The following is a 25241-nucleotide window of genomic DNA, read 5'->3' as shown; positions in this document are numbered from 1 at the left end:
GGAGGGGGAGAAAGTGAGGAGTCCTTCTGCCTCCACCGGAGTGGAAAAAGAGGTAGAAGTGGGAGATACTGTTGCTATTCCCTAAAGACATCAGGGCAAGAGCTCTGGGCTGTTCTCTCACATCCTCCCCACCAACTCTTCTATCAGCTCTGTGAGGTAGTTAAGTAGCATTTCTGTTCCCCCATTTGGCAGAGTATGTTGGATGGGAAGGATTGGGGAAGAATAAAAAGAAGTTCATGGGAGAGAAGGGAATGGGACGAGATATCAGGTGCTCAACTTATGTTTTGCCTTACAAGACTTGGCTTCTTCCCTTAACTAACCACTGCCTCTACTTTCCTTTGCAGTGAATAGCAAGGTAAAAAGCAAAGAAACATTGGGCAGGAGCACCCAGATCTTCAGAGCCCTAAACTCCCTGCCATTCCCAAAAGTGCAACCAGGAGTGAAAATGGCCATAAGGGAAACCATTAAGGCAGGTCCCATTTTGAACTCTCTACTCTTGGCAAAAACCATTTCTAGATCTCCCACACACAACAGAAGCCATGATAAAATTTTGCCTTATCTTTCAGCGCTCCATATTCTCCAGTCCAACTTCTTCTAGATCCCTTCTCCACCAGTCATACCAAGGGGTTTGAAGATGGGCCCAAAGAATAGCTACTGCTTTCTTCCAGAAATGGTCACTCTCTATATGTCAGTCTGTGGCACAGAGGAAAATGGCAACACAGAATGTTTTGCTGGTAGTGGAGCATTAAAGGGGAAAAAAAAATCTATCTCCCTGATATGAGGAGAGTTCAGGGAAGGGGAAGTAGTAAGATTTATTTTTTTTAATGGTGACAAGGAAGTTATGGGATGGTAGAATGAGCTATCTGTTCCTAAGCACCTCACAGGGGTTGAGTGAGTACACAAGCCAAAAAAGTACCCAGCCTTAGACCTTTGGGGTTGAAGCCCTTCAGAAGAGGTCTATGGCTAGGATTTCTGAGAGATGGGAAAGGATGGGATTGGCAGATGCAGCTTCAAAGTAAGTCAGTGGATCAAACCATTCTGTTTTTCAATGGGATTCAAAGAATTAAAAACAATATCCTAAGAGAAGAGATGGTCCTTTCTTAAAAATATATAGAACACATATGTATCTATCGCCGCACAGAAGTGGCTTTTTAAAAAGTCGCCTTATCAAGTCATTTCATCCAAGTCTCCCAAGTGCTTTTAGCTAGCTCGTTTTCTCTCTTCACCAACAGGGAAGTGAAGGCACCATGGGGAGTGGGCGAAAGAATAGCCCTAATTACAATTAGCCAATGGGAAAACAAGACCCTACATCAAGGCAGAGCCTCTGATCCCTTTGCAAACCTTCTGCTATAACCAAAAGTCCATATTCCCCGGGAGTCTCACCCCCACCCCCACCCCCCATTTCCCTGCTAGGCAAACTAAGGCTATCTATGAATGTATGTCTCACTCAGTCCAAGTGAGTAGTGTATTACAGTCAAAGTCCCCATTCTGCTCCTCCCCAGTACACCAAGATTGACCAAAAGGAAGAGGGAGGTGGGGAGGTTAAGGGAACAGGATCCCAAGGAAAATGGACGCTGCAACAATAAGATGTCAGATATACTGTGGGGTATTTTTTTTCTCTGATAAAACAGTCTGAACCAGGTATCAAAACATGCTTGCTGCTGGAAATTGGCTTTAAATCATCAACTGCCGATGTCTGAATAAACTGTTTTCTGCTTCAATTAGGATGAAGTATGTAGAGCCAGAGGTTGAAAGAAACTGGGAGATGCTTTTTGCTATTAGGCTAGGCGGGGAGCTAAATTACACTGGCCTCATTTTGTCTCAAAATGCTGTTTCCTTCATCTCTTAGGAAGAGATGGATGGGGGATCTTAGAAAGGGGCCCGATGAGGTGAGGGTAAAGACCAAACTTTTGACAGCTAACGGAAAAACTGTCTCTCAGTAATGACTGCATCTCAAAAGCTGGTGCCGACTGCCCCTTTCACCCCACTATCACCAACCTAAAGACCAAAAATGCTCCAAGCCAGGTTTCATGTTTAAAATCTGACCATTCCAATGAAAAGGAGGTGAGGGACTCTGGGAACAAGCAACGGTATCTGTTTGTCCCTACAGGTCGAGAGTGAGAGGAGCAGCAAAGATGGAATTGAGTCCAAAAGAACAAAGACAATGCAACTATAATGAAAAACCAGGTAGGCCTCTTTGGGGCAGATGGGTCAACCCTATGTTTTGTTTTCCTTCTGTGCATAAAGTCTTGGCTCCCAAATTTTAGACACAGATAGACTGGGGGAATTTTTAGAGGGTTGGTTTGTTCTGGTTTTGATTTTTCTCCTCAATAAAACAGAGGCAATATTTGCAAAATATTTCAACAGTGCCACAAGTGGGGGAAAACCAGCTGGAAAGATCTTAGACCAAGGAAAATGAAGGGTGGGGGAGACAAAAGTGGCGGGCTGCTGGCCGCAGTAATCTTGATGAGGGCTATTTTGAGCCTTTCCATAGCACACTCACTACCTTTTACTCCCCAGAATTTGGACAAAGAGCCAGATAGGTAAGGCTTCCCCGACTGGGGCAAAGGATGTTGGACTCTGAAGGTCAAGAATACCAGGGGAGCAGCTTTGCTCCCACCACTTTCAATATTTTCCCTAGCTCTGCCCAGGAAGGTTCCTCAGGGCAACCAGCAGTCTTTCTCCCACTAGGCCTGTTCTCCATACTGAGTTCCTATCTGGTGACTGGCTCATGTATAAGAAATTTATGAAACATAACTTTCTTCTTTTTTTTTTTCATTAAAAAAATAAAATATTCAAGACTATCAGCTTCTTTTGCTTTTTGTTTTTTCTCTCTTATATAAAATATCAGCAAGCCAAAAAAAAAAAAAAAAAGAAAAAAAAGAAGAAAAAAAGGAAAGGGGGAACAAAAAAAAAAAGAAAAAAGGGGGGTTGGGGACAATTGCTGAGGTAACTTCATACCTTGAGGTAGTTTTACTATCACACACAGCATCACCTGACTCCGCCCACATCTCGGGTTTTGTTGCAAGGTGGGAAAGGAAGGTAACTTTATGCATGTGGCCTTTCCACACACACACACATACACACACATACAGGCCTTCCTCTCTTCCCAACACACGCGACAGCATTTTCCAGGGTGTCAGAAAGTTCATCGCCCGGCTTGGTGTCCAGCAACAATCAGCTAATTAGATGGTACCTAAACTGGTGATTCCCTCCACCATGTACCGATGGGTCTAAGTGTAACTGTCAGCTGCTGCCTTCCTTTGGCCTTGTCAACGTTTCCAAACCCAAAGTTCCCTTCAGCCTGGGAAAGTGGGTTCATCTTTGCGTGCCTTCGGTTCCCAAGGGCAGCAAGTTTTTGAATTTTTTTTAAACACCTTTTCTTTGGGCCAACAGCAGCTAGGGAGGGCATAAGCTCACAGCTACACAAATAAGCCACCAAGAGAAAAATAGGAAAAGCACCATCCCTTTCTGATGGGCTGATTGTTGAGGAACTCTCGCCAGTTAATGGACTTAACATTTCTATGGAGCTCAGGGTAAATAAAGGTCAAAGTCCCATCCTCAGAGAGGGAAGAAGAGGGACTGCTCCTCTCTTCATTTTCCATGAGCTTTCCCAAGACCAATCAGTGCTCCCTGTGGCTTTGTCTGCTCCCCTGAGACCACAGGAGAGGCTTGTTATCATCTTGTCCCAGCCACAAGGGCCAGGGGTGGGAAGCACCATGGGATCACCCAGGTCCTCAATGGAGCTGAGGCTTTGCCAAGGGGAACTATTGTCCCCTCTTTTCGGTTCTCACATCCAATTGTTAAAACAGACTTTTAAAAATATAAAATCAGCCTGAGAGTGATGGGAATCAGGGATGGCAGCTGCCACGGACACAGTGCCACACGTATGGGTCTGTGTGCTAGGTGGGGAGCTTCGTGAGGGAAAATCCTAATAAGGGTTCGGGAAACTGTGTCAATTTCTCCCTAGTCATCTACTTCAGATCAATCCCAGGAACTCTTTTAAATGTGGATCTCGGTAATTCAAATTTTCCTTTTTATCCCATTCTAATAGGTTTAAAAGATAAGAGTGGTTATCTTACTCTATTCCCCAAAACAATGGCTTCTCCATTTCAGGCAACATCGAAATACCTAGGGCTGTGGTCTGCATGCACCAACAGTTCCCATTTTCCTACTGCAAGAAAGGTGAAACCACCATGAGTGAATATAGTCCATTGAGGCATGAGGGCAGGAATATTTTCATCAAATGAGAAGGAAGTTTCGGGGGTGTTGTTTTCAAAGGCAAAATCCAGTCTTTCTGAGAGGTCTCCTTCAATATGGGAGTGAGGGTGGGGAGAATAAACCTTGACAAAATTCATATTTCTTTCCCTGGTGTAGGAGAACAAGAGCTTGAATAATCCACATTTAAAAGCAATTGACACCGAGTTGAAATTTAGATAGGAGTGCCCAAGGGGAAGGCAGCCAATATTGTTGAGCCAATTGGTTTGGTCTTTTGTAATAATCAAGGTTTCCTTTTGAAATATTTGTTTTTAAAGATTGAGATGATCTGATTCAATATCTTGATTAAGCATCCCTGATTCCCATTCATTCTTAAGCTTGCCATTCTCTTTAGATTTCTACTTTTTCTGTCCTGGGCCAATAGGGTCGGAGGCAGTTCATTTCCTCCGTGCCTGAGTCTGGTTGTTCTGTCCCTTCTGGTGCTGTTGTTTAACCTGAGCAAGGATGTCTCGAATCTTACGTTGGGCCATCTGTCCAGGGGGTAAAAAAGAAAAAGAATGAGTGAGATAGTGTTAAATGGCAGTCAGGGCAGCTTAAATTCCCCAGATTCATAAGTTTCTGAAGAAAATCACAGCTGGAAGGTAACAGACACTAGAGCAACAGTCTCCAAGTCTCTCTGTCAGCTCATCTGCTAGTATTTCAAAACCTCCTGAGTTCAGAATAGGCATAAACTCATTTTATAAAGCCAAGTACTTAAGGAACTTTTAGGTAAGGATAGCATAATATACTGTTTAGATGGCACCATCAGTTTATTGATTGACACTGCCACATGACCCTCTTCTCTCTAGGTTTCCATTAATACTATTCTGTTCTGGTTCTCCTCCTACCAGTCCTACTGGTCTTTTACAGTCTCCTTTGCTGGCTATTTTCAGCCGTCACTAAAGGCAGGTAGGTTTTCCAAGAGCTCGGACCTCTTCTCCCAATATAGTATTTCACTTGGTGACCTCATCAGCAATCATTCATGTCTTCGATTATTATTCTCAGATTTCTGTATTCGACTCTAACTGTAACCAACCCAGTGTCAATTTAACTCTAACCAAGAATCTATTCTGTCTCCTCACCTCCATACACATATTTTCAGTTTCATATTAAACATCTCAAACTGGATGTCTTAAACTCAACACATCCCAAACTGAATATCATCTTTCTCCACCCACTCTCCCTCTCCCTCTTCTGAATTTATTACTGCCAAAAGCAACAGAGAAGAGAGGTGATAGGGGCAAACAGATCTGGCAATAGACTAGATGCACGGCATAAGCAGGAGAGAAGATTTGGGTATGATTGTGACTATTAATCTATGAGTGACTGGAAGAAAGCATGCATTTTTATTAACACTATGTTAAGCATTTTATAAATATCTCATTTAATCCTTATAATAACCCTACAAGATAGGTGTTATGATCTCTATCCTCAGTTGAGGAAACCGAGGCAGATAGAAGTCAAATGATTTATCCAGGGTCACACAGCTAATAAGTGTCTGAGACCAGATTTGAACTCAAAGTCTTCCTGTATCTCAGCCCAGGAAGCAAGGAACAAAGGTTCTGGGCACATCCAAAGTAAAGTCAAGATGAAATAGGCAAAAATTAGATTTTTAACTTTCACATGATTGGCCAAACCATAGGGGATGCCTTCTTTGTCAAAAGTTTTTTAATTTACAAAGTGGGAGAAATAAATGTCTACCTGATTTTATAGTGGAAATCAATGAGAAAATGGAATTCATTTGACCTGAAGACATTTGTAACAAATGATGTGATCTGTGTGATTGGCTTTTTGGTTCTAAGAGAGAAAAGAGGGCTGTAGTTGGATTCAATAGACCTGGAGTCTAGTCCTACCCTCTGCCACTCACTCACTTCATTCTCATGGGCTCTCCCTTTCTAGACCTTGGTTTTCTCATCTATGAAATGATGAGAAGGTCTATGGCCCTAAGAGGGGTTAGCAGGACTTAGACATTTGCTTCTCTCCTTTCTCTGCCATTCTCTAAAATTTTCAGAAATGCTGAGAGAACACAAAAACTTCTCTTTGGTGGAAGCAGCAGCAGGAGGACAAACTGCTATTGGGAGGGAGGATGTCAAGTGCAAAATCAGGCTTAAGAGATTGGTATCACTGACACAGTCTGGGACTTTGAGTCATAAAGTAAATGCAGGATCAAATGATACTTACTCTGATGTTGACTAGCTGTCAGAACAAGGACAAGTTATTGACCCTCCCTGAGATTTAGCTTCCACCCCAGTAAAATGGAGACAACTAGAGTACCAGTACCATAAAGTCTCTTCCAAGTTCAAATGAAGAAACATGTGAAATATTTTCTGAATTTGAAAGGGCTATCAAAATTAGATTGAGGACTATTATAATAGTCTCTGTTCTCTCCAATCCATCCTCCATAGAGCTGCCAAAAGTGATTTTCTTCAAACATACTTCTATCAGTTTACCTACTAAAGAAACTCCAGTGGCTCCCTCTTGCCTCTAAGATCAAAAACAAACTTTTGTTCTAGCATTTAAAGTCTTTCACAACCTAGTTCCAACTACCTTTCCAGGCTGATTACATATTACTCCCCACCAGGCATTTCTTGTTCCAGCCAAATCAGTCTCCTTACTGCTGTTCACACCCAAGAATCTAGCAGGTAGTTTTTGTGCCCTAGTAGAGGCTAATCCTCATGCCTACAAGGCACTTCCCTCTCCTTGTAAGTCCTATACTCCTTCCAAGCTGTTCAAATGCTGCCTCCTATATACTTTCTTGACCTCTCCAGATGCCAGTGAACTTCTGCTCCTTTAGCTTGTATTTTCAATATATTCAGTATACTTATGGGTCGTACTTATTGTGCCCACCCTCCATAAGAATGAAAGCCCATATATGTCAGTGTAAATTCAACTAGCTAGCTAAGTGTCCAATGGTCAAGAGGAAGACTAAAGTTCAAGTTGGACCTCAGACATGTACTAACTGTGTGGCCCTGGGCAAGTCACTTAACCTCTGCTTGACTCAGTGTCTTCAACTGTAAAATGGGGATAATAATAGTACATATTTCACAGGCTTATTTTTTAAAGTCAAAACAGATAAGATTTCTAAAGTACTTAGCAGTTTCTGGTGTGGGTGTGTGTGTGTATGTGTGGGTGTCTGTCTGTCTCTCAGAAGACCTGGGATCAAATACTACCTCTAATGCTTAGTACCAGAATGGCTTTGAATAGGTCACTACATGTGTATGGGACTCCGTTTCCTCATTTTTAAAATGAAGACACTCAATTAGATGGTTTCTCAAGTCCCTTCCACTATAATCTATTTTTAACAACCTAAGATATCGTTATCTATTAAATCAAAGATAAATGAAGAACATTTAAGAATTACTGGACATTACCTTATAACCTAATTTTGACTCAGATTTTGATTGAACGTTGGAAAAATCTGTACAGAATCTGTGATTTATGTCATCCTAGGGAAATCCCTCTAATTTCTGAGGCATAGAGGCTGAATAATTTTCTCAAGGTCAAGAGGATTTGAACTGAAGTCTTCCAGATTTCAGACCCAGGATTCTATCCTATCTACTCTACCACACTGACATAATATGGTTTTATTGAAGGGATTATAGGCAGATGAATTAGAACCACAATGAGAGAGAGAGAGAGAATAAGGATAGAATCCAAGAATTTCCAATAGTATAGTATAGACACAACTGACCTAAGGGGACCAAGGTGTGTCTTTTCTCAAAAATTTTCATTAATCAGCAGACACTCTTTTATCCAAAAGAAAGATGCATTCAAGTGAAGAAGCACAGGAATGAGCTCAAGCCCATTCTGGAAGAATCTCAGATTGTTTATATGAACTAAAGGGACCTTCTCTTCTCAGGAAATCCTAAGAATCCTCCTCAATTGCACTGCATACCTGGCTAGCATAGAAGTGTCCGATGATCTTGACAATGACTTGCTCATTCTCATCAGGAGTCTGATCTCTGGGTACCACCACTTCAGCTGCAGTCAAGTTCTGCAACTCATTGACCTAGATAGAAGAAAGAGAGCAGAGCTAACTTAGTTTGTAGAATAAGAGTACAAGGGGCTAAAGAAAAGATGGAAGTCATATCAGGCCTGGAGAGTGGAGATGGAATAGAGCTCTTGTGACAAACTTATGGCACGAATGCCAGTGGGGTCACCCCAGCACAAGACTTCACCAAAATTCATTAGGAGAAAGCCAGAGGGACATGGGGCACTGCTCCCCTCCCCCTCCACATGCACCCACCCCTCTAAAAGGTTTGCCATCACTGGAATAGTCAATAGGTAAGAAGCAGAAAGGAGAGATACAGGGAGAAGAGGAAGTCAAAGGAAGTTAGTGGGGGCAAAGCTCAGGGAGTCAGATGGCTGAGCAGTGAAATCATAGGAACTGAGGGAGGGAGAGCTCTGATGTTCATTCAGTGGAGTATACAATCTGAATTGTGGAATATCGGGAATAGAGAAGATCTAATTCACTAACATACTCCTTAGCCCCCTTCACTCTCCATATTATAGATGGAAGAAACTGAGACACAGTTAAGTGGCTAACCCAGATAGTCAGCAGAAGAGTTGAAATTTGAATTTGAGTACTCTGGCTGGCTTCAAATCCCCTTTCTTTTGACACTTTGCCATACAATTAGATGAGGAGGTAAAAACAATTCCCCATATTTCTTAACCCCTTATCCTCCCACCTTCCATGACTCACAGTTTTGCCACCTTTGCCGATGACCCTGCCAGCTGCTGATGCAGGCACCCGGATGTGGGTTTCCAGTTTCACCTCTTCCTTAGGACCAAAGAAATTCTCCTCTTTGAGTTTTCCATAGATTCTTCCTTGAGCCTAGGGAGATAAGAAAGGGTTAAACAGAGTCTTCTTTAAGCAAAAAGATTGGGCTCTTAGCCCTAAGGCAAAAGTGGAAGGAGGAACAAGGCAAATGGACAAGTTAGTAGTACCTATTTCTATATCTCTCCAATCCCTTTCTACACCAGAGTAAACCAACTACCCAACCATGATGGGTGTGGCAGTAATGATTTAACCTGAACGAGACAGAGTGAGGAAGGTAAACTGGAAAATCTGTTTATATTCTCATTCTGCTGGCTAATTTTCCATGATACAAGCAAGAAGAAAAGATAATCTTAAGAAGTAGTCCTTTTGGGCAGCTGGGTAGCTCAGTGGAGTGAGAGTCAGGCCTAGAGACAGGAGGTCCTAGGTTCAAACCCGACCTCAGCCACTTCCCAGCTGTGTGACCCTGGGCAAGTCACTTGACCCCCATTGCCCACCCTTACCAATCTTCCACCTATGAGACAATACACCAAAGTATAAGGGTTAAAAAAAAAAAAAGAAGTAGTCCTTTTGCATTCGGGAACAAATCAGGAATATAAGAATGATCCCTCTAATGAAACTGTGAAACGATTTTGTAAAGACCTGACTCAGAAGAACTCAGAAAGCTGCTCAACTCCCAATCCAGCCTGTTCTCCTGCTTTAAACCTTACTTGTTGGCTAATTCCTATCTTTTCTAGAGAAGGCAGAGAATGGAGGAGAGAATGGAGTGCATAAACCTATCTCTGAGAACTAAACTCAATTAGAAGAAAGAAGAGGTACCTATTCTGGAAGTAAGAAATTAGGGAAAAGGAGATTCGAATACAAGTGATTGAGGATAACAATTTTTTTTGGTGATCTGCAAACTTTTATTTAATTAGTTAATTTAGGGTATTTTCCCATGGTTCCAGGATTCATGTTCTTCCCCTCCCCTCCTCTCATCCCCCTCCCATAGCCAATGAGCAATTCCACTGGGTTTTGCATGTATCACTGGTCAAGACCTATTTCCATATTATTAATATTTGCATTAGATAGTTTAAGAGTCTACATCCCCAATCATAATAAGATAACAATTTTTAAAAGTTAACAGTAACTTTCATTGCCCTACTCCTTGAGTGACAGTAATGGTGGTGCCTTTCAATTTGGCAAGGATTTGACAGATAAGTTGAGAAATAAAAACAATAATTACAGACTCTCTCTGAAACAACTCCAGATTTCATTTCCTCAAGAAAGCAATGAGGTGGAAATACCTTAAATTGAGCCTCTGGGGGTCCAGTGATGATAACCATCCGAACTTTGGAATCTGGGGTCTCTGGGGGAGCAATCTGGAAACCCAAACAGAAGAGTCAAAGAGAAATCTAGAAATACTCACTACTAGAAAAGATTCCAATTTTACCAATCCCAAAATAATTATTTCCACTGGTAAATCCATAATAGAGACAAATACTAGCCTTCCTAGCATAAACTGAAATTTTTACATCAATAAGCTTTTGAAATCTTTAAGGAAGGAAATTACCCAAATTTGTAATGCTTTCTACTTATATCCCAAAGATTCCAGGGGCTACTCAAGTATGGTTTTTTTTTTTAATCTTTTCCTTCTTTCTTAGTATTGATACTAAATATCAGTTCTAAGGCAGAATAAAGGTAAATGCCAGGAAGTTGGGGTTTAGTGACTTGCCCAGGGTCACAAAGCTAAGAAGTCTCTGAGATCAGATTTGAATTCAAGTCCTCTCAACTCCAAGCTGGTACTCTATATAGCTGCCCCTCAGGTATGGTTTTGCCTATAAGCAAAAGTATGAATAGGGTGAAACACTGATTTTCCTCCTCAGTAAGCAATGAGGAGCTTTCAAACAGAGGCTGAGTATATTGTAGTGATTCCTGGTAGGGTACTATTTGGGATTGGATGATCCATTGAATCTTTCAAAACTATTTTGATCCTATGGCTTAATGTTTCTGACTTCATTGTTTCTCTCTCTCTTTTTTTTTTTTTAAAGTAACTCATTCCTCCAACGAGTCCCTCAAAACACAGGATGAAAACTTTTTTCAAGGCAGTTCTCTGAGCATATGCAGGAGGCACCATTCACCTCAACAAGTGACTGGGTACAGACAAATAGAAACTCTCAAAGTGGGAGACAGAATTTTCTTCCCTGAGGTGCCTGGAGGGATTGGAATGAGAAGGGATGATACCACCCTCCCCTCCCCCCCCCAGGGTAGGAAAAAAAAAAAAGTAAATCACCTTGATGGAAGCACTGGCAAACCTTGAAAGCTGTTTAATATGCTGCCCCTTCTTGCCGATGATGGCACCCACTGCCTGGGCAGGGATGAATACCTGTACCATCTCCTGCTCTGGAGCCTGCTGCCAATACATGAGACATTATCAAGAGGGCCTGCTAATGCTCTGAAAACACCCCCCAGTGACCAAACCAAGGCAGAGGAGGGGAAATCTATACATTCCCTCTTCTTCCTCCCTAGCCCTGCCAGAACCAGGAGGCTCTATATCCCTCCATAGTAACCAGCTAGAATGCCCCAAAGACAGCAGTTTATGCTTTCATTGTGGGCACTGAAGATTCTGTAGGTGCAACTAGTATTATGTAGGTAGAGAGATTCCAGGGAGTGTTAGGTTGCTAACAAACAAGATTCATATGACACACAATTTGAGGCCAGAGGATACTAGCATAAAAGAACTTTCAATGCAGACATATAAAAGGGTTCCCACTACAGGAGAAGGCTAGCCTGCTCCCCTCAAATACAACTTAGAAGAATTCCCTAGGTTTTGGATCCATAAGGAAAGATTTAGCCATTCAGGAGAATGGGGACCATGAAGGTCTCAAAGAGTTCCTTAAAAAAAATTCTTCTACCTACCATGAAGGAGCTATAAGGGGCAGCCCCTGAGACACTGCTTGGAGGTGGGGGAACAGCACTGGAGGAGGCTGGGAAGAGGCCCACAGCAGCCAAGTTGAGGCCAGGGATCAAATGAGACTGTAGCTGAAGAAGAAATGTTGAAAAAGAGGCAATTAACAGAGATACCCTTCTCATGTCAGGGGGTGAAGAGATGTCAATTCGCTGGTCCTTCTCTCCCATACAACTCAGCCAGCCTGGTAATACATCCAAAAGCCATGTTCACAAGATTTCAAAAGGGACCATTTATTTAGAATAAGAGGATGTGTATATTTTCACAAATCTACCCAGATAATTTTCCTCCCTATATATACAAAATTGTAAAACACTCATCTCTTTTATAAATAGCCATACTCAAACCAGATCCCTAGACAAATTATAAAACCAACCACTCAGCCAGAGTGGAGTAATGAAGAAGGCACTGGTATGAATCTTAGCTCTGCTGCTTCTATCTTCTGTAATCTCTCAGGACTTCCATTTCCTCATCTACAAAAATGGGTAGGGATGGACTAGACAGAACATTGCTAAGACCTCTTTAATCTCCAAATTGATGTTCTTTATATCACTTTATACCACTTGGGAAAATATTTAAAGACCATTTTCAAAACTCTTCTCCTGGCACGACATTGATAGGACACAATTCCAACAACAGCCTAGTGTTGGCAATACTAAGCCAAGCATATTCTTTTAACCCTTTATCATTCCTTTGTAAACTAAGCAACATATCTGGGAGATGGTTCTGACTGGGCACTACAATTTTCTTGTTTATGAAGTCAAATAACTCAGCATGGCAATTTAACGTGGCTTTGACTATGGGCAAACTTATCAAAGTATGAATGAGAAATCATGAGATGAAAGACAGGGACTGGATTTGAGATTTTAGTAGTATAGAGAACTCCCAAGTGAGGCAACATTGCATAACAATGTAAGTCAGGACATTTTCTGCAATTCACAGAGAGCAGGTGTCAGAGGAGGTCGTTGAGCTCTGGTTTCTTGGTTTCAAAGTCAATACCATTCACTATATCACACTATTTATTTTTTAATCCATGCCTTCTGCTTAGAATCAATACTAAATATCATGTCCAAAGCAAAAAAGAGGAATAAGGGCTAAGATATTGGGGTTAAGTGACTTGCCCAGGGTCACACAATTAGGAAGTATCTGAGGTCACATTTGAACTGAGGACCTCCCATTTCTTGCCCTCCCACATTGAGCCACCTAGCTATCCCTACTGTAAACCATAGTATGTTAACTCTCCAAGTACCTTAAATTTGGAATCTAAGGTCAGATTCCATAATATTAAGGACCCCCAAGGTTTTTTCTTTTTCTTTTCTTTCTTTCTTTCTTTTTTTTTTTTTTTTAGGGAAGGAGATTTCTTCTTTTTCTAGGAGTCCTAACGGTGGCCCATGGTCACAAATATAACTAATATATGTCCAGTGGATGGCCTTGAACCTGAGTCTTCCTGACTGTAAGACCAACCCTCTAACCATGACATTATAGTGCCTTTCAGGGATTTATAGGGTACTTCTCTTCTAAATTCCAAAACTTAATTTAGCATATCCCCAAGGTGAGAAGGCAGCAAGGATTGGGATTGTTCTCATGTTTCTCTGAGTAAACCAAAGCCCAGAAAGAGCTTTCTCAAGTTAAACAACATGAAAGCTCATCTTCTACCTTCCAGTGACTTAGAAAGTTGGAAAAATTTTATTACCAGAAAAACTGAGTTCTCTATGTTCTTCATGCAAGACTCACAGATGGTCAGAAATCTAGAAGAGGGAGTCTAGTAGGTTCTCTCATTCCTCCAAATACTCACGCTCATGGCTGCTACATCATTCTCATAGGCCTCACGAACTTTTTTCATAATCTCCTGCTCAGCTTTACAGCAGTTCTCAATAGAGCCTTTAACTGTGATGGTCCTTTCAGGGTTGTAAAGGGTCAAGTCTTGCAACCTGATGAGAGTAAAGAAAAGAAAGAACTTTAGTAAGTCATTTTCCATAGGATGGTACTAAGGCCCAGAAAGAAAATCTAGAGACTTGATGGCAATTTGGAACTATGCTCAAAGGGCTATAAAAGACTGTCTGCCCTTTAATCCAGCCATACCACTGCTGGGTTTATACCACAAAGAAATCATAGGGAAAAAGACTTATACAAAAATATAGTCGTGCTCTTTGTGGTGGCAAAAAACTGGAAGATGAGGGGATGTTCTTCAATTGGGGAATGGCTGAACAAATTGTGGTATCTGCTGATGATAGAATACTATTGTGCTAAGAGGAATTCCACGTGAACTGGAATGACCTCCAGGAAGTGAAGCAGAGTGAAAGGAGGAGAACCAGGAGAACATTGTACACAGAGACTGATACACTGTGGTACAGTCGAACATAATGGACTTCTCTACTAGCAGCCATGCAATGATCCAGAATAAATTCTGAGGGACTCATTAGAAAGAATGCTATCCACTTCCAGAGAAAGAACTGTGGGAGTAGAAACACAGAAGAAAAACTGCTTGAACACATGGGTTGATAGGGATATTATTGGGGATATAGATGCTAAACAATCACCCTAATGTAACTATCAATAATATGGAAATAGGTCTTGATCCATGATACATGTAAAATCCAGTGGAATTGGGCGTCAGCTACAGGGGTGGAGGGGGGGTGGGTTGGGGAAGAGGGAAATAGCATGAATCATGGAACCATGGAAAAATATTCTAAATTTTTAAAAAATTGAAAAAAAAAGATTGGATTTGCCCTCACAGAACAGAAGGAGACAATGAGGTCCAAGGGAGGAAAACTATCAACTCCAACATTCCCAAGGACTGTGGTTAATATAATCCTAGCAATTTATTTCTCTACCCATGTTAACAACAAAAGAGAAAGCCTTACGAAGAAATGGTGATTTTGGTCTCTGTATCCTGTTCCACTTTTTTCAGGTTTCGTCCTTCTTTGCCAATTAGACGTCCTACAAAATTATTATGGGCCAAGATCTTCAGGGGAACCTCATCAGCTCTTGAAGGAGATAAAAAGAATAAACAATGAATGAAAAGGATTTAAGTTCTTGCTGTGTGCAAAATGCTATAGATACAAATTGAAAAGTAAAGCAGAACTTTCTTATATTTTATTGGGGAGGGGAAATAATGCATAGGCACTTTCCACTTCTAGTCCACTCACTGTACAGATTTATTCAACCTGAGATGTAAAGAGAAGACAGATAACAGAGAACCACAGTGTAATAAACACTATGTTTTACACCTTAACCCATCACTTGATTTTGTTCCAAAGAACAACTCTATTAAAGAACAACTCTATTAAAATATGACTCCAGTCAGGTAAGGAAAGACAAGTGTTACCTATTGGTATGACTCCAAGTGGAAATATTGACATAAAAGTTAGGCTAACAGTTCATTTGCTTTTGGATGAGAAGATATATATTTATATTTAGCACAAAGTGACAGGACTGCTTTCAATAAAAGTGTATTCAAATACTGAATGGCCAGCCCTCAAATCATAAACAAGCCTGACCCTCTCTTAATACCATCCACAGGAAAAACTCCCACATAACCCAATAGTGGGGCTAGGCCACCATCTCCAAGCTCTTTATTTTCTCACATCTTTAAGGCTCAACTCGGGTACCAACTCCCCTGTAGGGTTTTCCCCAATATCTTCCAAATGAAAGCATTCTCTTGCTCTTTCTTGAGCCATATGTCTTCATCTCTTTTGTCCTCAATTAGAATATTAACAATACACATTTATATAACAACTTAACATTGTCAAATTGCCACATTCTCTCTCTCTCTCTCTCACACACACACACACACACACACACCATCACATTTGAACCAACAATCTATTAACTGACTACTTAAAACCTCCATTTTACCAAAGAGGAAATTGAGGCTCAGATTTCAAGTATGAAACATGACTTTCCCAGAGTCACACAATTAGCAAGGGTCTGAGAATCCTTGAGCACAGTGACTGTTTCACTTATATCTTAATCTGTACAGCATTTTGCATAAAGGACACATTTAATATTTGTTAAATTGAATAACCTTGTATAAAGCCATTGATAGAGAGATGAATGTAAGGTAACTATAAACAAAAAGATAGCAAAGATCACAAAAGAAAACAGGTAGTTTTTTGCTATATAAAATTAAAAAACTTTTTGCACAAATAAAATCAATAAAATTGGAAGAGAAATGATAGACAAAAAATTATTGACCACTTAGAAATAACTGGTGGTCTTGTGAGAATTCCCATGAGCTTAGCTACCTTCTCTATTCAAAGGAGTCTTAAATCTACTTCTCTAGCTCTCACCTTCAGATTCACATTTCCAGCTACTTATTGGATATTTTGATATCTTAGACAAAATCCAAAACTGAACTTAATCATCTTTCCCCTCAAATTCACTCCCTTTCCAAACTTCCCCATTACTAAAAGTTTAAGGGTAAATACCATCCTTCTCAGACACCCAGTTTAACAACGTAGGTGTTATCCTTAATTCCTTACTCCTACCCCCACCCACATCCAATCTGTTGCCAAGTCCTGTCAACTTTTCCCTAGTAACGTCTCTGTCTCTCATATATGCCTCCTCCTACTCTTTTCTGAACCTGCCACCATCCTGGTGCAAACCCTGATTACCTCATATCTGGATAATTACAATCGCCTGCTGCTAGTTCTCCCTGACACAAGTCTCTGCCTACTCCAGTCTATTTTCTGTTCAGGATCTTCGTGTCAGCCCCTTTCTTCAATAAAATCCAAAAGTTCTCTGATTAGCTCCAAGATAAAGAAAAAAATCCTGTTTGAGGGGCAGCTGTCCATAGTAGTTAGAGCTGGAGGACCTAGGTTCAAATCTGGCCTTAGCCACTTCCTAGCTATATGATTCTGGGCAAGTCACTTAATCCCCTTTACCTGGCCTGAACCTTTTTGTCTTAAGAGTAATTATTAAGTCGCAAAGTAAGAGGTTTGGTTTTTGGTTTTTTTTTTTAATTGTGTCTGGTGTGTTAAGAGTTTTTTATAATCTGGCCTCTCCTACGTTTCCAGTCTACTCACTCCCCTCTATCTGTTCAATAATCATACTATCCACACATTCCTTCCACGAGACACTAAATCTCCTAACTCCATACATTTCCACTGGCTTTCCTCCTCAACTAGAATTCTTTTCACACTCGTCTCCTGGTTTCCTGTCAGTCTCAAATAAAATCCCACCTTCTACAAGAAGTATTTCCTGGACTTTTTTTTTTTTTAAAGCCCATACCCTCTCTCTTAGAATGTATCAGGGTTCCAAGGAAGAAGATAGTTAAGGGGTGTAGTAGGCAACTGCAGTTAAGTGACTTGCCCAGGACCACACAGCTAGGAGTGTCTGAGGTCAGACTTGAACTCTGGCTTTCTATCCTCAGAGCCACATCCAGCAGCCTTTCCTGGTCCTTTTTAATGCTAATGTTTTCCTTCTCTCAGATTATCTCCAATTTATCCTGTATTTACCCTTGTTTTTAATAGTTATTTTTGTGTTGTTTACACTATAAGCCTATGAGTTCTATGAGTTTTTTCCTCCTTCCTTTGTTATCTCCAGGGCTTAGTACAAAGCCTGGATGTAATAGGAGTTTTATAATGCTTTTTTGACCAACTGATTAAAGTTGTGGAATTATACAAGAAAAGTGGCTTGACTATACGTTCCCTCTGACCCAGCTACTGAGTGCATATAGCCAAGGAATAGAAACAAAGGTGCAACTTACAAGAAAATAGTCATAGTATTACTCTTGGTGATGACATGGAAATAAAGGGGCCATCTTCCAATTAACTGCATAATAGCAAAAAAAAATGAACAAAACCAAACCTTATGATATGGGAATGTAAGCAGTAAAAAATGACACTCCAAAGGTGGCCAGAAATAATCTGCATCAGAATGCAACAAATATTGGTTTGGGAAAGGAAAATCAGGAGTAATAGGGATGAGCTTCTACCTTCCCTTAACAAAGACAGGAAAGAAAATCTTACGTCTTGGTATCTTTTGCTTCTTTCTGCATGATTTCCAGAATCATCTTGCAAGCAGAAGAGCACCCTTCTGGGGTTGAGTGAACACTGATTGCCTTCTCGGCTGCTCCAGCATTCTCCTTTCGGTGAACATCAATTCTGAGAGATAAGAGAGTAAGAGATTATTGTATCCCCACAGCTGGTTCTTATACTTGGAATGAACTCCAGGAAACATAGTCCTTGAATCAATGCAAAGCTGGGCAGTACAGGGAGATAAAGGAAGGGCACCAGGCACCCTACTGTGCCGATTTTGGTCGCACTGACACTATGCCTTAATAAAGGCTGGCATACTAGTGATCCTCAAAGATTCTTAACCTGGGGGTGGAGAGAAATAGTCTCTAAACACAGATGAAGAAGAATTACAACTTCATTTTCATTAACTGAAATTGAACATTTTATTCATTTAATTTAACATTTATTTTCTTCAGAGTCATTTAAACATGATTCTGAGTAGGGGTTCATAAGTAATACCAAGCTGCCAAAGGCATATAGGAAACAAAGAAGGTTTAAGAACTCTTGCTCAAGGGCCACATTCAATGTTTCACATGCAGACTTTGAAATAACCCTAAAGTAGGAGAGAGAGGGATGTGACACATAACCCCACCACATACCCACACCATCCTCTAGCAAAAAAGAATATCACTGGAAAAGGAATAGATGAATAAATAACATAAGCATGTCCGTTGTATTCAGCAACTAACAAATAAATTTGGCATGAAAATTTGGAAACTATTTTGCTCTATCAAAAAACTGGCTCCAATCCTTGGCCAGAATAGCCAACTTCTTGGTTTTCCTTATATTAGTCATAGTATCAAAATTAAGTTGGAAGAGACCTTAGCAGTAATAATTTAATCCAACCTCTCCCTGTATGGAATGCCCAACACTCTCACACACTGTGAATCCTGTTTAGTGATCTATCAGTTTGGGGATCAATTGCAATCGTGTAACAGGATATCCCCACCCAATCATTTCCTGTCACCCCATACCTCCTTGACCCCAGACCAATTGTTCCCTCCTCATCTGATGTTTATAAAATGAGAGGAATAGGATTGAGAAGCCTGGCCCTCTGAAGGGAAAGATAAAATACATCAGTGACACCAAGCCCACTTCTTAGAAGTAAAGAATTAGATCTATAACATTCATCTGTTTCACTTTCTCCTCCAGCCCCAACACTAAGCAAGATTTTCAAAGTCATCAAATCCTTATATACCCTAATTATTTAAATACTCACTTAGACTGGGTCTGTTTAGTGATGTTACGGATGGTGGCTCCTTCCTTGCCAATGATGGCACCTACATACTGTGTGGGCACAAGCAGTCTCAAGGGAATGTCCACTGGCTGTTGTTTGGAGGGCGCACCTGCCACCACAGGTGAGCCCTGGCGGGGTTGACCTCGGGAATTAAAGCCACCCCGGCGACCATTTTCAGGACCCTGAGCCATCTGTTCATCAGGGATGTAGGAGACTTTTAGTGAATGGTTCTCCAGCTGGTGGCCATTCAATTTCATGATGGCTCTGTAAGGACAGGGAAGAGACAGTCATCCACCTACCCATTAGCCTCAAAATAAAATTGAGAATGTGCACTCAATCTGTTTACTATGTTCAATACTGGAGAAATTCCATGGAAGTACTAACTATCCTCACAACTGGCAATCTTTTAGTCTAAAAATAATAGCAAAGAGATATGATTTAGAATCTTTGGAGTTAACCCAGTGAGCCCTTAACCTGAACAGAGGCCCTTTTCCCTAAAAAAAACTAATTTTCATTCTGATGCAGAGAAAACATTGCAGACTTGTTATTTGCAACAAGGAAGGCATATGTTAGTTTTGAGAATTATATCTGTAATCTTATTGTGATTTGGCAAGGAAAAAGAGAGTAAAGAAAAGGATAAAAAATTTCTGTGTTAATAATCTTTGACCTCACAGAGAATCCAGTTATACTCAGAGAACCCCATTGAAGAATTTTAGAACTAAAAAGTCCTAAGCCAGTGGTTTCCAAACTTTTTTGACCTACCATTCCCTTTCCAGAAAAAAATATTACTTAGTCCCCTGGAAATGAAATTTTTCTAAATTTTAATAGCAATTAATAGGAAAGATAAATGCACCTGTGGCCATCACCGCCCTCCTGGATCACTGCTGCACCCACCAGGGAGTGGTAGCGCCCACTTTGGGAATCACTGCCTTAAGCAGTCATCTCTAATCATTCACTCAAAGTTAAATCATTACTATGTGCTCAGCAAAATCTGAGGCATTTAGGGTCCACAGATGTTAACTAATAATAACTAACTAAATGTTAACTCATTATTCAAGAGTTAACACAAGCCACCAATAATCAAATCCCTACCCTCCTCCCCATGCAACATCCAAAATAGGACAAAGTACTAAAAATATGGAATATAAAAGATGGAGGTGGTCTGGTAAACGTAAGGTAGAACACTAACTGAGCAGTCTTGACAATTAGTGCAAACCGATAGTTGTTCATTACTTTGGAGGGAGGAGGGAGCAAAAGAGTGATCAGCCAGGATTTTCTAAGGGGCTATGAGCTTTGAAGGGCAGAACCAAGCAGGAAAATAGACTCCCAAGACAAGCAGAGTTGAGACTTCCAGGTTAAGATGGCTACAGAGTAGTAGGGGCAGGATTCATAGACAGTGCCCTAGAATTAAAGCACTAGGGAACAACCTCTAAGTTCTTGGCAGCAGATCAAGAGCACCCCTGAGAGCAGCTAGATCTGAAACCCCAGGAAGCTGAAGAGTGCACACCTTGGATGGGGAGAGGGGAGTGGGGCAGGGCAGCATACAGCAGAAACCACAAACTCAAAAAGTAGCCTCGTGCAAAAATAGCTTGATATACAGAGAGCCTGCCCTCTTCACCCAGACTTCTGAGGGAAGCAAGAAACAGCAGAGTAATGGATAGCATGTCTAAAGAAAAACAACCAACAAAAGCAAGAAAAATCCACTAACTCTAGATAATTTTTACATAGAAAAAATTCAGACCACAGAACAGACAGCAGAGGACAAACATGTACATACATCCAAACCCTCCCCAAAAAATGAAAATTGGTCGCAAGCTCTTGAAGAGTTCCAATCCAAAATGAGATCATGAGAAAGGTGGAAGAGATTTGGCAAGAAAAGTGGAAAAGAGTTCAAAAAGAAAATAACAGCTTAAAAGGAAGAATTTTACAATTGGAAATTGAGGTTCAGAAATCAAATGAAATAAGCAAATTGAAGACCAGAAATGACCAGCTGGAAGCCATGAAGAGCCAGATAGACCAGACGGAAAGGAAAAATCAAAAGATTATAGCCGAAAACCAGTCTTTAAAGGCTAGAATTGGGCAAGTAGAAGTCAAAGATCTCAGAAGTCAGCAAGAATTAATAAAGCAAAGTCAAAAGAATGACAAAATATAAGGAAACATGAAATATCTCAATGAGAGGATGACAGATCAATAGAACAGGTCTAGAAGAGACAATTATTGGTCTTCTGGAAAAAAATCAAATAGAAATCTAGATATCATACTATAAGAAATTATCCAAGAAAATTGTCCTGATGTCCTTGAACAAGAGGGCAAAATAGACTTTGAAAGATCCAATAGAACACCCTCTACAGAACACCAAGACAAGCAGAGTTAAAAAATTTAAGTTAAAGTTTAAGTTAAAAAATAGCTTGTAGCATTTGGTAGAGGAAGTGGATGAGATAAGGGCAGAAAAAAAAGTAAGGGATGGTACTGCAGACTGGTTTAGCTAGAAGCCATGGTGGGGAGGCTTTTGCACAGTGTGTCTCCTAGCAAAAGCATGAACAGAGTGGGGGAAGAACACCCTTATTCCTTGCTCTTAGGGTAAACAAGAAAGCTATTAAAAAATAAAAAGAAGGAAATGCTAGAGAAAGATGGTAGAGCTATTGAAGACAAGGAATTTTGGGCTCAGAACATGGTTTTTTGTTTTTGTTTTTGTTTTTTTTAATGGATAGCTACTGTTAGAAATTCTAAATTTCAGGGATTTAAAAGTTAAAAAAAAGATAAACCTGCCCCTATCCCCCCAAAATGCTAAAGACCTAGAGAAGATGCCTGCAGTGAGGGCACTCATCCCACTCTGGGGAGTGCCTCCTAAAAGAGAGGCATCCTGTTATAAGAAAAAACAATGCAAAATGCCAATGACCTCGGAGAATGCCTTCTTTTCCCAAGGAGAGTAGGTAGGTCTTCCTTTTGACCAACAGATGGAGCCATTGACCCAGCTAAGAACCCTTTGAGTCGGACTATTTAGCAAGTAGGCTGAACTCCCGGAACCCCAGAGATCAGTTTGCTCTCAGAGAGCTCCAGAACTTCTTGGAAAAAATCCCACCACCTTGGTTTTAAAGCAGACTCCTGCCAATTATCTGTGAGGGTTTCTAGTCATTGCCCTCTACTTCAACTAGAAAGCTGGGGTCTCTCTCTCGAGGAGTTTCTTGTTTAGATGATATTAATAAATTACTGCTATCACACATATTTGTATAAACCCTTTAAAGGTTTCCAAAATACTTTCCTCACAGCAACCCAAGGTGGTACAAAATATGCAAGTCAATATGGTCCTCCTCAATACACTCCCACCTCCCTCAGTACTGCCCATCTTCCAGCTAACTCACTGCCTGGTCTGTTCACGGTTGGAGTAGGTAACATTCACCACTGCAGTCTCACTCTCCGTGTTCACTAGAGAAGAAAACAGAAGCCAGAGTCAGACTGAGGGAGCCAGTCACCCTCTTCCCACCTCCATCCCCTTCCCAAGGCTTAAAAATTCAATGGTTCTTGTTTTATAAAGAGAAAGAAAGCTCACATCACAAAGCCTTCCAAAGCTGTTACCAGCACTAACCCCACCTTTTCCAAGGTTACCTTTCCTAGCCTACCCAGTTTGGAGTGTTGTTTTTTTATTTAACCATTCTAGGACAGGTTAAGTGATATATCCATCAACTAAGGAAACCTTGAGGGGAAAAGTCTAGATAAAATCTAATCCTCACAAATCAAATCTTCAAAACTTATTCTATCACATGTCCTGAAATATTGAACGACTTGACTTCACCTATGTAGATAGAATCACTGCGCTAGTCTGATTAAAAAGAGGCATGATTCCCTGGAAGGCATACAAGTGAAGGGCTAGCAAACTATAACCCTTGGCCATCCTAATGCCTGCCTTTGGCACAACCCAGAGAGCTAAAAAGATATATATTTTTTACATTTTAAAATAAACTTTTTTTGTATTTTAAAATGTAGATAATCCATTCCTAGCAATAAAAACAGGTAGATCAACTCTGGAGCTAACTACAACTAGAAATCCCCAGCTCAGCTAGTGAAACTCACTGTAGGCTCCTCAAGTCACCTTCTTAACCCTGCTTGTCCAGTCAAGCCCAAAGTGATTTGTTAGTACAGGCTGTGAACAATGTGGGGCAGCATGATTATTCTATGATGTGAGTTTTATCCTGGTATTTATGATAAACGCTCCAGACAGCATGTGGTCCAACTCCCTGCTTTCAGGCAAGTGGAATGTAAGGCTTATCATGGACAGGTGACCAACTCTTTAATAAGATCTCTAAGGACCATGAAGTAGGTGTCCATTACAGTATCTTATCTCTCTGGCAATGAAGGTCTTCCTTGTGTCTAATTCAGGATTACGGAACTGAAAAGAAAATTGGAGATTAACATTATCGTGTTCTAATACTGGGAAGAAAACTGAAGTCTTAAAACCTTGCAATTCTCCCCCTTGGGAGGTCTTTGAGCAGAGGGCTAGAAAGGCCATTTGTCAGGCACGTTACAGGGAAGATACTTTTCACATGTGTATGGACCTAGACGATCACTAGGGTCACTTCCAACTTTCAAATTCTGTGATTCCACAAGATATCTCCTCCCCATAGAGATACATAATTCTGTAAAGTTTAACAGGTCTACATAGAGAAAAATAAGATATAGTACAGGCCCCTAAAAACTAGCCACTAAATCATCTTAGAGTCTACCTTTTTTCTCTTATAGGGTAAAAAGTCTGATCAACATTCTTTACATCTCTTCTATATTTAGGTTATAAGTTTCTGAAATGCTCCCCTGGTTCTTCTTTCTTTTTTTTTTTTAAATGAATGTATGGTGACCCAAACTGGCCATAGCCCATAACAAATCAGTTGTTGCTGCTCAGTCATTTTTGAAATTTTTAAAATCTCTCCCAATTATATGTAATAAGTTTCCAACATTTTAAAAGGAATATTGAATCTCAAATTCTCTCCCTCCCTCTTCTGTTCACCCTCACTGAGATGGTGAGCAGTTTTATATAGATTTTATATGTACAATTATATAGAGCATACTTCCATATTGCTCCTTTTGTGGAAGGAAATTTGGGCAAATGGTCGGGAGTCAGACTCCATTTCCTTCTCTGGAAGCGGATGGCATTTTTTATTATGACTCTTTTGGAATTATTTAAAAACATTGCATCAGTGGGAATAGCTATGTCATTCACAGTTATTCATTACAGAATATTCCTGTCACCATGTACAATGTTCTCCTGATTCTGTTCATTTCACTCTGCTTCAGTTCATTTTTCCAGGTCTTTCTGAGCTCCTCCTGCTCATTTCTTATAACACAGTGTTATTCCATTACGATCACATACTGCATGTTACTCAACCATTCTTCAATTGACAGGTACCCCCTCCTCATTTTCCAATTCTTTACTCCCACAAAAAACAGCTGAATCAGTTCACAACTCCCATAATAGTGCATTAGTGTCAATTTTGCCATATCCCCCCCCCCCCAAGTTTTTTCATTTTCTTTTTTCTGTCATAATAGTCACTCTGATAGATGTGGGGTGGTACCTCTAATACTGATTTAGAGCATTTTTTACATGACTAGAGAGAGCTTTAAATACTTTTGAGAATTTCCTGTTCATCTCCTTTGACCATTTATCAATTGGGGAATGACATATATTCTTAAACATTAGACTCCTTTCTCTATGCATTTGAGAAATGAGGCTTTTATTTGGTAACTTCTTGTAAAAAAATTTTGCACCATTATGATTACTGCATGTTACTCTCCATCCTCTTTCCCCACCTTTTAGTTTCTGACCAACATTTCCCCCCATTTTGTCCTCATTACTAGCAGTCCTACTCTACTTCTCTTATCCTCTTCCTCTCCTATTTTCCTGGAGGGTAAGTTAGATGTCTATATCCAACTGACTGTGTATGTTCCTCCCTCATTGAGCCAATTCCAATGAGAGTAAGGTTCATGTGCTTCCCTTGTCACCTCCTCCACTCC

At 40.5% G+C, this 25241-nt stretch overlaps 1 protein-coding gene across 1 annotated transcript in view; it reads right to left on the bottom strand.

Annotated features, from left to right (window-relative positions):
- Positions 1-4655: 4655 nt before the first annotated feature.
- IGF2BP1 (insulin like growth factor 2 mRNA binding protein 1) overlaps positions 4656-25241 on the bottom strand; it is a 63103-nt gene continuing 42517 nt past the window's right edge. The window contains exons 3-13 of the mRNA XM_044675115.1: positions 22601-22666; positions 19221-19502; positions 17954-18088; positions 14846-14968; positions 13777-13912; positions 11933-12055; positions 11307-11426; positions 10321-10395; positions 8960-9091; positions 8153-8266; positions 4656-4748 (exon numbers count right to left, since the gene is read on the bottom strand). Coding sequence (XP_044531050.1) covers positions 4656-4748; positions 8153-8266; positions 8960-9091; positions 10321-10395; positions 11307-11426; positions 11933-12055; positions 13777-13912; positions 14846-14968; positions 17954-18088; positions 19221-19502; positions 22601-22666 — 1399 coding nt within the window. The remainder of the gene's footprint in view (positions 4749-8152; positions 8267-8959; positions 9092-10320; positions 10396-11306; positions 11427-11932; positions 12056-13776; positions 13913-14845; positions 14969-17953; positions 18089-19220; positions 19503-22600; positions 22667-25241) is intronic.

Source organism: Gracilinanus agilis, chromosome 4, assembly GCF_016433145.1.
Source record: "Gracilinanus agilis isolate LMUSP501 chromosome 4, AgileGrace, whole genome shotgun sequence".
NCBI lineage: Eukaryota > Metazoa > Chordata > Mammalia > Didelphimorphia > Didelphidae > Gracilinanus > Gracilinanus agilis.
Note: the sequence above shows the minus strand (reverse complement) of the source record. Positions and strands in the feature narration are given on the sequence as shown.